Source organism: Rhodnius prolixus, unplaced genomic scaffold (assembly GCF_049639745.1).
Source record: "Rhodnius prolixus isolate KJV_2025 unplaced genomic scaffold, Rpr scaffold_1, whole genome shotgun sequence".
NCBI lineage: Eukaryota > Metazoa > Arthropoda > Insecta > Hemiptera > Reduviidae > Rhodnius > Rhodnius prolixus.
Genome location: NW_027411581.1, coordinates 49,637,249 through 49,651,488, shown reverse-complemented (window position 1 = coordinate 49,651,488; position 14,240 = coordinate 49,637,249). Strand labels below are relative to the sequence as shown.

Below are 14,240 nucleotides of genomic sequence, written 5' to 3'. Positions count from 1 at the left end.
TATCCAGGCTTCGATCATAAAAAAATCTTACCTTTAGCCTCGCCAAGTCCTGCCACCCGCCCCCGTACTAGCCAGGGTTCCTGAATTAGGACTATGGCGATGTCTTCGTCGCAAATGAAGTGTGTTAGAGCTGCCGATGCCCCCCTACTGTGGTGGAGGTTCACCTGCAGCATCCTCCAAAGGTTTGGGGGGGTCATTATCCGCAGCTCCTCCAATAGGCTTCGAAACTTCCCTGAGTTTGATTACCTCAAGGCCCAAAAATAGTTTAAATTTGGACCTTTTCAGTCTTCCCAGGGACTGTTCCGAAAGATCGAACACAAGGATTTGCCCCCTGGGCTCGACCTTCCTATTGATTAATCTCCAATCTGCCGTCTCAAGTCCCTCGTTCTGAACGTTGAGACTATCCAGAACAGCAGATGGAGAGGCGTCTTTGTAGGCACCTGAAACCCACATCGCCACCTTGGCTACCCTTGTCACCCTCCTGGCCAGACCCACCCTCAGCCTAGCTCCCTCTCCCACTTGGAGCTCTGGGATTGTCCTCTCCAACCAGAGTCGTGACGTCTCATTGTAACAATTCACAATGAGAGCACCTCTGGAGAGATAACACCCCTTAAACTGTGGTCTTATCCCACCAGGATTTTTACAGATTTGCTCAGCTAGCATCCGCTTTAACAAATCTGCCTGCTCCGTACTAAGAAGGTCGTTCGGGAAGGAGTCAAGAACGACGGCCATCCTGGGAGCAGAGAGTGCGTCCCTAAAGGAGCCTGTTAACTCCTTATCTGGGAACCTTACCCTCTTGCTCCCCCGCGCCGCCGTCTTCTCAGACCCGGTACTAGGAGTGCTAACCTCCGATCTGGGCCTCTTGGGGGTCTGGGGAGCTTTGGGAGAGGAGGTTTTAGCAACATCCATCTCCCTCCTCTCACCTGCCCCGGCCGAGGTGTCCAGAGGGGCTACACTCTGTACTTCCATCTGTTGGACTATATTGGAGGAGAGCAGTGCTTTCCTCCTTTCCCTCCAGACGTTTTTCGGAAACCATTCTCTGCCATCCTCAGAGGCCTTAAGCTTAGCAAGCTTCTTCCTCTGGGACCCGCTCAGTTTCCCTTTAGAGATTTGTAGATCTTTAATTTTGCGCGAGACCTTAGCGAGAGCCTCTGTTTCTAGTGGGTTAGCGTTACCGCTCCCACCAGGAACGCTCTCCTGAGGACCCGTCGCATGAGTCTTAGGGTCTGGCGTACTGCCACCTCTAAGTACAGACCCAGACGGTGTTCCTTCCTCAGTGACCTGAGGAACTCCACCATCTGAAGATTTCGGTTTTTTATTTTTATTAATTGAAAACTCCATTCTGTTCCCACGAGAAATGGGGGGAATAAACGGTCACCTGTGACAGACCCCCACTGCCACAAGAAGGCTAAAATACAATGGGGTTTCGCCCGGTGCCCCAAGGTGATCGTTACCGCACATATGTTTTACTACCCTGTACGCATTCAGCCTCGACACGAGTCCCCATCTCAGCTTGGGTAGGGATACAGTAGAAAGGGAAAGGGAAAGACAGGATAAAAGGAAGGGTAGAATTAGGATTAAGGATTAGGGTGGGGGTACACCACCACAAGGCCCTAAGTGTAATGTATAAATGTATAAGTGTAACAATTGTATGAGTGTTGCTGTTCATGTTGTTAGGCTGGGACACCCGCAGGGATGCCAGGTTCCCTGAAGAAGTGGCTAGTCCACTTCTCCCTACGGGAAGGAAGGATGTGATGTAACCGGACGGGGAAAGAATAGAAGGGAAGAAGGGAAGAGGAACAGGGGAAGCCGATGGGGGAGACACACCGACCCGTCAGAGCCCCGTTAGCCGTAGCATCAAAGACTACGTTACCAGTCCACACTAACTAGGAAGTGAGGGTTGACTTGTCGTTGGACTACCGGAATCGCGTAAGCTTTCAACCGGAGTCATAACGACCTTGTGGACCTGACAAAATGATACTCAAATGGTAATTAATTAACTATGAATAGATATCTCAAACTAGAGATTATAACTTTATGTTTGAAGAATAAAACAAAAATAAATATATTACAAAAATATTGCGAAATAAATGCCCTTTCAAGATTATGGATGGTGCTATTATGATGTTAGACGTAGTAATGTAAAAGCCACATGAAGATTGAATGATAGACATTATTCTGATCTCGAGCGTAATATCAGAGCCAAAGTATTAATAATAATAATATAATAATAATAATAATAATAAGACACTTTATTGAAAATAATTACAAACTTTAGAATTGAAAACAAAACAAAAGCGTATACGGCTTGGTAATCCGTCAGCCGGAAGTTAGGTGCTTTTTATAATATAATATAATTAAGCAAAAATAAAACAAGAAGTGACTTAATGAAATGATAATTGTATAAAACAAAACCTATTATTAATAAAGAACAAGAAAATACATAATATAACAAATAAGATAAAGAAAAAAGAAAAAACTCGCCTCCATAAAGTACATTCATTGAAAAAGTAAATAGAAAAATTAAAAATTAAAATTAAAACAAAAATAAAATTTATAAACATGAACCTCTTCATAAACTAATAATTAAATTCTTGAATTAATTGGTATCTGTACAACCAGGCAGAGCGAGCGTAATTAATAAGATTGAGACAGTTAGTAGAGTTTAAAAGCTCTCTTAGATTGGGCAAAGTTAGAGAACGAACACCAAGGTGTCGCACTCTAAATTCTGCCAAGATAGGACAAATAGCCAAAAAATGGACTATGTCCTCTCTAGCCTTTAAATTGCATAGTGAGCACAACTCTACCTCCCTGTCAACCCAAGGGGTAAAATTCAAATAGAGCAGTTCGCATCTCATCTTAAACAGCCAACGTAATTCCTTTAAATTTAATTCTGTAGTCTGAGATGAAAAAGAAAATAGACCAGCATTAACATTAAGCTCTCTATAAAAAAGGTATCTATTAGAATCTTTGGCGCTTGTAACACACATTTCCCGATGAACTATCTTTATTTTATTTGACAGAATAGCAAACTGATTCTTCCACAATGAAACATTATTATAGGAGAAACAGAAATTAAGATTGTACTTTTCAACCAGTTTTATCCAGCTGTCAAACCAAAAGGTTTTGTGTTTAACGATTTCTAGTGCAACTACTCTAGGGAGTCTATATGCCGGCAATTCAAGGATTTTCAAAATGTATCTGAAATGGAGCCCTAAAGTAAACGTAAATAACAAATCAACACCAGTTTCAAGATACAGCATGAAGTTTGGAGTAATTGATGGCAGGGAATATAATTTCTTAATAAAAAAACGCAATAATTTCTCCAATACATCGTACTGCTCATACCCCCAAACCTGAGCAGCATAACAAGCGATAGATCTGAAGACAGTATTAAACAGTTGGAACTTATGGGACAAGGGAACCATGCACTGAGCAACAAGGACTGACCAGACTGTATTAAGGGCCATTTTAGCCATAAAGACTCTTTCCTTAATGTACGTTTGGAAGGAAAGGCGAGGTGTCAAAGTAACCCCCAAATATTTATATGAATTGACCACATCTATCAGCATATCCCCATATCTCCAACTTTCCCTTGACGAAAGCCTACCTCCTCTTCTAAAAACAACAATCTTGGACTTCGCCAGATTTACCTCCAAACCCCACTGTTCACAGTATTTTTTAAGGATATTAATATTGTTCTGAAGTTGGAGTGGATTCTCGCTCAGGAGCACAATATCGTCAGCGTACATAAGTACTTTGACAGTAGTATTAGAAATTCGTATTCCACCTTCCAAACAACCAGGCAAGTCGTCAAGGAAAAGAGAAAACAATAAGGAGCTCAACAGGCAACCCTGCCTGACACCACTAGATACCCGAAAAAACTCAGAGACCCCATTATTCCCCCTAACAGCAGACACCATTACAGCGTACAAGGATTTCAGAATAGTAAGCATTCTTGAGGACACGCCTAAATTATACAACTTCAAAAATAATGCCCTACGATTAACACGGTCAAAAGCAGCTGAAAAATCAACAAAAAAGCAATACACCTTTTGACCTCGTTTTAAAAATTTTAATTTAACAATACTAGTAAGAACAAGCAAATTGTCAAGAGTGGAGTAACCTCGCCGAAAACCCGTCTGATATTCACTCAAAAGATCATTTTCGACAATAAAACTATCAAGGCGCCTTAAAAGTAAACCAGTAAAAATTTTAGCAACCACATCTATACAGGAAATGCCTCTATAATTAGACACCTCATTAATTTCACCGCGTTTAAATAAAGGAAACACAATAGATCTGCTAAATGAAGACGGGGTTATACCAGTTTCATAAATATAATTAAAAAAAGACAATAGTCTCTCAAAAAATACATCAGGGGCATTTTTATAGAATTCCGAGGCGATTCGATCAAAACCAGGAGCTTTTCTGTTTCTTAAATTCGCTACCACTGTCTTTAATTCGCCCATTGTAAAAGGAGAATCAATAAAAGAATTAGTGATAAAAGGCTCAGCATAATGAACTAGTACATCTGAAACAGGATTAAGAAGATTATCAAAGTGAGAGACCCAGTCGCACATTAAAATTTTATTACCACATACAAATTGTTTTTTTTTAAATTGGTTAAAAATTTGCCACAGTTCCTTAGAATCCCGCACTGATCTACAAGAATCTACAAGGGAATCGTAATACACTTTCCTTTTGTTCAAGCAAACTGATTTAAACTCCATATTACTCTCCAGATAAGCACTCTTAACATATGACGAACCAGTAGCACGAAAGAGTCTCAGCAAATTAAAAGACCTATTTCTAGCCCGAAGGCAGGCCCCATCAAACCAAGGTTTCTTTTTGATTATTCTAACGAAATTGGAAGTTATAGAAGTGGGACAAGAACTTTTAATTGCATTCGTAAGAGTGTCTAGCCAATCTTGAACCCCAGAGGGAAAAGTACAAACACTACTTAGAAGAGAATCCAAATTTGATTTATATTTATCCACCATATCCTCAGACCAAAATAACTGAGGCATTAAAGGCAAAACTAACACTTCTGAGGAGGGTGCAAACTTTAATGTAATACTGAGAGGCAGGTGATCAGAATAATTAACAGGTAAAACACAGAAATCATCTATAACAGACAAACAGTCTAAAGAAATAGAGCAGATGTCATTAACAGAGCAGCCATTATTACTTAGATAAGTAAATTCGCCCATACTATCCCCCGGAAATCTACCATTTAAAATAATCAAATTATAGTTTTCACAAAGCTCAAGAAAATCAGTACCTCTTTTATCTAGAACCCCATCCTTAGAATTCCTAGAGAGTTTACACTTACAGTTATCAATAAACACATCCTCGGGAAGAGACTGCATACATGCAATCCTAACATTACAATCACCCACCAACATATAATCACAAGAATTATGCTCACCTAAAAACTGAACCACTTTAGAAAAACAATCATTCCAAGAGTTACAGTTAATATAAAGTGGATAAATAAAAAATGCATTATTAGAAATATTCACAGAAATTAAATCAGTACCATCAATTCTTACAAAATTAAATAAATTTTTTGGGAGAGATGACCTAATCCCATAAAGCTCACCTCCACTTGCTCTACCATAAATAGAAGATCTCTTTGCTGGCACAAAGTGTAAATAATAATCACCAAAATAATCACTACAACCAGCAACATCAATCAAAAAGGTTTCAAACAGAAGGAAAATTTCAAACTCATGTACAAAATTTAAAAAAAAAGGATCTCTAAATTTAGCTTTTAAACCCGCTACATTATATGAAAGAACACGTAAATTATTCACATTAAATTCACTGCACTTATTTATCTTACTGATGTGATTCCGACTGACGACAAAATCTCATGAAGCTGCAGGCAGTGAAGATGAGCCAGAACGAACAACAGCCTGACGTTCACTAGACGAATCCATCCGATCTGCACTTACATTCGCCATCTCCTTCACTTTATTATCCAGTTCGCACCAAATGTATTTCTTCCCTTCAACATAAAGAATGTCCCTTCTCAGGACGATTCTCTTGGTTTTATCTTTTTGTAATAACTCCTTTCTGAATTGAAGGAGATGTTTCCTTCTTGCTCTAATGGCAAAAGAATAATCACGGTCAAAGAAAAAACCAGATCCTTTTAACTTTTTAGTGTTCTTCAACACTTCCCGGACAGTATTAGCTCTAGTGAAAGTAACTTTAAGCAAATGTTTCCCCGAATTACCAATATTTATTTTGTAAACATTTGCAATATCATGAAGCGAGACCGGAACCTTTAAAACATCTTTGCAAAACGTAGATATAAATTCTGAATCTTCCACATCCCTATTATTCAAACCCTTAAAAAGAAGATTGTTTTTTCTACCTTCGTTCTCCATCACCTCCAATCTGTATTCCAAAGTATCGTTTCTCTTTTGTAAATTCTCAACAGATGCTCTTAAGAACCTATTTTCATCCTGTAAGGCAGAAAACTGAATTTTCAGCTCATCCAAATCCTCCTTACGAGCAAGTCTCTTAGCATCTATCATGGCGCTAAATTCAGCCAATAATTTACTCAAGGAGATTTTACCAACATCCAGTTCACTTTCCATGTTAAAAGGTATTTTACAAACAGAACTTTTTCTTATTTTAACCCTATCTTGACCAAATTCAGGAGAAGATCGCGATCTTTTAATTTGTTCTCTCTTATTCTGATCCGGAGACTCCTTTAATAAATAGTCTTTTAACGACCTTGACATTTAAAGTATAACCAGATATGGATATGACGTAAGACAAAGACCCTACGAGCGCACCGCTCTATTTATCTATCCGGTCACAAAAACAAAGTCTATTCTTTATAAAAGTTAATAAATAAATAAAACCCCACCACTAGGGTTCTCTGCACTGCCCCACCACACAAAATTACTGTTCCAAACTTCTTAACTTATTAAAATAGTACTATTTAAATTATTGATAAAAAGAAAAGTACTCGATAGATTTTTTTGAAATTTAAACACAATAATGATTACGATTAAATGCACAATCACACCAAAAATCAAACTGAAATTCCACGTATAAACTAAGGAAAAAACTCAAATAACGCAGAGCGATACGACACTCACAGTGGCTAACACCAAACTCCGGAATCGCGTAAGCTTTCAACCGGAGTCATAACGACCTTGTGGACCTGACAAAATGATACTCAAATGGTAATTAATTAACTATGAATAGATATCTCAAACTAGAGATTATAACTTTATGTTTGAAGAATAAAACAAAAATAAATATATTACAAAAATATTGCGAAATAAATGCCCTTTCAAGATTATGGATGGTGCTATTATGATGTTAGACGTAGTAATGTAAAAGCCACATGAAGATTGAATGATAGACATTATTCTGATCTCGAGCGTAATATCAGAGCCAAAGTATTACTGTTATACATGCAGGAATCAAGTCGATAAGTTTCTATTTTAAAGACAAGTGTTCTCTCACTGGTACAACCTCATCCAGTATAGATGTATGTAAGTTCGAAATAAAAAGGTACTTACGCACTCTAAGTACACAGTGCACTACAATAAGGAATCTTCCTCCCAGTAATTGTGTGAAACTAGATAATGTTACTATCATCTAACTATTTAGAAAGGTTACCGTCTATAACCATAAGGATGGTGAATGTTCCCTTCACAATCGGTGTCTAGTGAGCCATCTAAGTGAAAGGATCCCCCATACTGTCTTTACACCTACAGATATAAAACAATAGATAAAATATATCTTTAAATAAATGTGATGTATGAAACAAAATGTTTAAATTTCTATGTGTAACTTTAACTTGATTATCACAAGCGGTTATTTTTACATTACTACGTCTAACATCATAATAGCACCATCCATAATCTTGAAAGGGCATTTATTTCGCAATATTTTTGTAATATATTTATTTTTGTTTTATTCTTCAAACATAAAGTTATAATCTCTAGTTTGAGATATCTATTCATAGTTAATTAATTACCATTTGAGTATCATTTTGTCAATCAAATTATTTTGAATAGTTGTCTTCATAAATATACTAATAAATTCTTATTTGGAATGGATGCATAACAATAAAACTCAAGATTAGGTAGGTTCAAAGACTTTTTTTTTTAGCTTTAAATCCGACCTGTGCTACCGGAGGGCCGTATGTGGCCCGTGTAACCTATTTAAGTGGCCTGCGGCACGAAATGGAATTAAAAACCTATCTAAATAATTGATTATATTAATTATAGTAATTTGTTTGTTAATATAAAAAAAGCGGTAATACAATACATTATAACGGTATTGAAACAAAATACATTTTATATTCATTCATGGATAGAGGTTTAGCACAATACTTTGTAAATAGGCTTTTATATTTCCAGTTTAGTCTTTTCTTCGATAGAGATATGCGGGTTATTGATGTGGAAGAGAAAGATTAGGAATATTTCAAGGAGGTAATAAGTGCTTGTGAAATACTGTTGACATAATTGGCTTTAAGATCAAGTGACATGGCCAAGGGTTACTACTATCTATTTCGCAACAGTGCGCTACGAAATAAGTATGCATATTTTAATGAATAGAGGGAGCCCTTTGTGGTGAGACAATATAGAGCACAAGTTCTTTGGTTTGATTGAAAGGATGCCTCAAATAAAGTGGGGCTACCTCAAACGATTGGGGAGTCAATCTTTACAGCGTGATTTCTAGTGGTATCAATTACAGTTAATTTGCTGGAAATATTAAAATCATCATATTTAAAAGTGACGACCTTTAACCAACCGTCCTTGTCAGGACATTGATCGCTGACAGTACGTGATTGCTTCATACCGGACTTAAACTTACACATGTCCTTCAGGATCATCAGAAAGAGCGTCGCTATCTACTTTACAAAGTTGAGCTGCCACGGTATAACTACTTTAGTGTTCTTTCGCATTTCATTATTTTTAGATAATTCTAACTTTATTGATGCTGAATGAGATAACTCCATGTTTGTTCGTTACGAATCAAGCCTTTCTTTGAAGCACTTTTTAACGATGATTAGAATCAAAGCGACCTGCTTACGTCAAACAAGGAGTAATAACATTTTACCATAAAATTAAGGCATATTGCGACTTCAATTATTTAATCACATGACCTAATTAACGGTCGTGTTATTTTATATAACTAATAAGATTTATATAATTGCGATAAATAAAATTATTACCTGGATTTATATAAATAAAGGAAATTTATCTTCCCTCTTTCTTGTCCCATGTGAAAACTCCCTAATTTAAATATTACTAAAATCACTTCCTCATTCAGAAAGGGAAATATGTTTTATTTTAGATGTATTTAGGTTAGTTGCATGCTACATATCAGTTCGTTGAACCGTACCTCACAGACTGTTACAATTTTTTCAGGTTTCCACCTCTTTTTTAATTGTTTTTACAAGATTTTCCTTCAAGTTTTATTTATGGTCACCAGCAATCACAGTTATTTATTTATTTTGTAGTAATATATAAGAATCTAATTCTAGTATATACTGTATATGTACGAGGGTCGTTTGAAAAGTCCGTGCAAAAATAAAAACTACTTAATTTTTTGGGGTAAACCTTTTTTATTTTTCAACATAGACTCCTTTTAGGCTTATACACTTCGTCCAACGCTGCTCTAGTTTGTTGATCCCTTCCGAATAATAGGATTTGTCCAAGTCTGAAAAATAGCCATTCGTTTCTGCAATCACCTCCTCGTTTGAATAAAATCTTTTTCCCGCCAGCCATTTCTTCATATTGGGGAACAAATAGTAGTCCGAGGGAGCCAAGTCTGGAGAATAGAGGGGGTGTGAAACGAGTTGGAACCCTATTTCCATTAATTTTGCGACCACAACTGCTGTGGTGTGAGCTGGTGCGTTGTCGTGATGGAAAAGGACTTTTTTGTGGGCCAATCGTGGGCGTTTTTCTTGCAGCTCGGTTTTCAAACGGTCCAATAACGATGAATAATATGCACCTGTAATAGTTTTACCCTTTTCCAGATAGTCGATGAGGATTATTCCTTGCGAATCCCAAAAGACAGTTGCCATAAACTTTCCGGCCGAAGGAACGGTCTTCGCCTTTTTTGGCGCAGATTCCCCCTTGGTAACCCATTGTTTAGATTGTTCTTTGGTCTCAGGAGTGTAGTGATGTATCCATGTTTCATCCACAGTGACGAAACGACGCTTAAAGTCATGCGGATTCTTCTTGAACAGCTGCAAACCGTCCTTGCAACACTTCACACGATTTCGTTTTTGGTCAAGCGTGAGCAATCGCGGCACCCATCTTGCGGATAGCTTTGTCATGTCCAAATGTTGATGCAAAATATTATGTACCCGTTCATTCGAGATGCCCACAGCACTAGCAATCTCACGCACCTTCACTCTTCTGTCATCCATCACCATATCATGGATTTTATCAATGATTTCTGGAGTAGTAACCTCAACAGGGCGTCCAGAACGTTCAGCGTCACTTGTGCCCATATGGCCACTCCGAAAATTTTGAAACCACTTATAAACTGTTCTAATCGAAGGTGCAGAGTCACCATAATGTTAATGTTTATCAAGCTTCTCTTTAGTCACCTGAAGCGTTTTGCCTTTCATAAAGTAGTGTTTAATCAACACACGAAATTCTTTTTCGTCCATTTTTTGAAAATCACTCGACTTCCTCGATTCAAACGAATGCCAAACACAAAGAAATAGACCGATCTGGCTGAAACTTGGTGTGTGCTCTTCCAAGAGATGCTACTAACTAAACATAACCTCGATACGCGCCAGTGGTGCTATCTCTCTGACTTCGCACGGACTTTTCAAACGACCCTCGTACATATATAATATAGATTACTTATTTAATTCAAATAATTCTTAATTTTTTTAAATATTAGATATGTTAAAAATTTGTCAGTTAAAAGTTCCTCTGAATTATAAAAACCTACGTGGAGCAAACCTTCCCATTTTGATTTATTAATCTCCAAAAGACAATTTGCAATAATGTAGGGTAATTTAAAAACATAAAAATGCTAAAAAATTAAGCGACTTTTTGCCAAAGTTTTGGCAACTTCTTCTGTCAGATTATAGCAAACTGGTGCCGACATATTTAGGCTTAAATTAACTCTTAAGATCCAGACCTTCTTAAACTCAACCTCTCCCCTAGAGTTTCAGAATGTTATTCTACGTTTCCAAATTAAAGAAAGTTGCTGTAAAAATTCACTCGTTTAAGGATGCGATAGAATTCTTAGCGGAACAATTTCTACTAATTAGCAGATTCCTATGAACGTCTACTTTTTTTCTTCGAAAAGAAAATTAACATTCTAGCGCTTACTTGCTAACCGTTGTCCTTATATCTTTACCATGCCAACTTGAAAAGGATTTTTCACAGCTTTACTAATTTAGAACACATTCCTGACATACTCGCCTATTATTTACATTTTCTTCTCAATTTTTAATGGTTTGTTATGAGATTTATATCATTTTAAGCTGACCAAATCTAAAATGATTGCCAAAACCTAAATTTTGCTTTTTTGTCTGTAGTAGAACTCTATAACAAAGGTAATATTCTAACGGTCCACAGTGTTCAAAAGTCGGGAAACTATAAAAGATGCAAAAGAAAATAGTCAATAATATAAGATTTTTTTTTCTAAATTATGAAATAGTCAAATAAAATAAAATAAAATGAATAAAAGTAACTTTTCTGGAATACAACTTTTAGTCACTGTTCACTAGCTATAAGTTAACCTAGATGCATAACAGAACTGAGAACAAGATAATAATGATTTCAGTGCAGACTAACAATTTGGGAAGTTCTTTCTTTCGGTGCGGTAACAGTAAATGGGGTGATCGCTGTCTTACCGTGTAATCTACTGCGCCGTTATTGTTCCGCTATCGGTCAAGGGTCGTCGGGCCTTTTGTTGCCAACCGCCCACCTTCTTACCATTATAACGTGGAACTACAAAATACTAACTTTAAACCAAACACGAACAGAGTCTATAGCAAATGTCGCTCTATTTTCCTAGTAAAGAGCTCTTTATTGGTTTTCGTGAATCATGATTATTTAAAGTCGGTCCAAGTTAATTATAAGACAAATATAACAAATAATGAAATCAAATGAATGTGCACAGCCATAACTTTAACTCCAACTAAACTTACTGAACGATTGTTTTCTAGACAATAAATAGTAACATTTCAGGTTATAGGATTTATTATTTTTTATTTTTGTAGTTATTTTCAATCTAAAATTTGAAATAAAGTGCTCAAACACTGGTGAACTGAGAGATGGAGTTATTTGCACCGTAAGAGGACGATTTAAGGTTTAGATTATTGTTTCTGGCATTCCGTAGTTTGAGCTACATTTCAAGTTCCAAAAACAATCCTCCAGGAAGGGTACTGGAAGGTTAAACTAACGGCAATCAGTGATTCTAATAATAGCAGGAAGGGATTAGCTGTGCGGTTAGCGTATTGGATTCCCACGCGGAGGTCCCGGGTTCGAATCCAGCTGCTGGCCCTTAGATTTTCTTTTCCTAGGAGCTTCTTACAGCTCCCTGTCTGGTGAAGTGTTGTCTGTAACGAGAGAACATTGTCCAAAGGCCCGACAGTGCACTGGAAAAAGCTTAGGGCGCCAATAACCTCAGATATTGACGCGCCTTAAATCATAAACAAAAAAAATAATAATTTTAAAAAAAATTCAAAGCAGCGATCTATTTTTTAATCATTAATGATAGCTTAACTTTATCAAGCTAGCTTGTAGAATCATTCTGGAACTTTCTATACTTCAGCCACTGAGTTGGATAGATTGAATAGCATCTAGAAACTGTAGTTTAAACAATAATGCAGAAAAATTAAAATTTCAATTAATGTTTTTTAATCCATTTCCGATATTACAAACAGATTGCCCTAATTTTTTCAAAGTAATTTTCTCTAGTAGACGTAAATTAGACATTTTAGAGAATATGTACTAAGAATTTCAACATTATTTTTCCGAACAGTTGATTTTTGCTAGGAATAGTTAAAAATAGTGTTGCCAAGGTTACTTTACGATACTTTCTCTAAGGTTCATCAGCTGTGAAGGTTATTGTGTCCACTAATGAGATATTTTATTAAGTTCATATTATGTAATTTAACATAATATATAATTATATATAACTCTGAGAATGTTTTAGTACTAAATAAGTCTAAATAGGTTGGAACATGACACCTGTTTGTACCATCCGCTCTCATCGCATGTCACTGCCAATGTCCTTCCTTTTTCTGCGCATTATCGTAACATTTAAAGGAAGTCCAAATTGCGAACATTAAGCTTTGCATCTGAAATAATCCTCTGAAATATTATCTTTTCCTCTTATACATCTATTCGCCATCTTAGTTTTATCGCAATTTCGTTCTATTATCTAGCAAACATGCAGTACTTTTAATTCCTCTTTGCCCTCATTTACCAGACCTAGCTGATTTCTGTCCTACAGGAAGAGGCGCTGAACAGCTCGGTGACACAATTGTATTATATGTTTTGTATGAACTCATTTGCTACTGTACATAGACTGAACAGTAGCAAATAATTCATTTAAAAAACTCTTAAGTAGAAAAAATATAATTTGGCGTCAACAGGTTGCTATAATTATTAAGATATTGGAATGACCATTTCTAAAAATAATTATTTCTATTTCCAGAATGTCCCGGATAAGACTACCAATGAAATGGTGGGCTCACTAATAATGAGGAGACATCAGGAGAACGGATTGTCCACTCCACATCTGCAGTATTTCCCAATACAGGTATGAAGTTGTGCATAGTTTGTCCAACCGGAACCATTTATCGGGCCTTCTATTGGTTGGTTCCTGTGGTTGGTTATCTCCTGATAGATAAGCTGCCGTTAAATTAAGAGGCCTCACAAATTCAGACTAGTCCCATTATCTTTTTCCTTATAAAATAGCTAATCTACACTTTCAGATGTCTAAATGTCTTCTGCATCCTTTCCTTGTTCTCCTACATCCTGTTCGGTTTTAATAATGGAAGAGTTGGTAACAGAAAGGCCATTTGTTTGTCTCCCCTTTTTACGTTATATATTTATTTATTTACCAGATTATATTTCTAGATTGTTTTTACATTCAAAAATTTATTTATTCCTCTTTTTAGTCGGTATCAACAGAAAAATTTAGCATTATAATTTATATATAAAATAAGCTGTTTGAATTGAATAAACTTAAATTGTAGCAAATTTCAAATCAAATTCGAA

General features: G+C 36.5%; 1 protein-coding gene across 2 annotated transcripts in view; it reads left to right on the top strand.

The window, feature by feature from the left end:
* The window catches only part of RhoGEF64C (Rho guanine nucleotide exchange factor at 64C), a 169,647-nt gene that overhangs the window by 111,345 nt on the left and 44,062 nt on the right, over positions 1–14,240 (top strand). For both annotated transcript variants that reach the window (XM_074142607.1, XM_074142614.1), the window contains one exon: positions 13,675–13,779. In XM_074142607.1, coding sequence (XP_073998708.1) covers positions 13,702–13,779 — 78 coding nt within the window. In that variant the 5' untranslated portion in view covers positions 13,675–13,701. The remainder of the gene's footprint in view (positions 1–13,674; positions 13,780–14,240) is intronic.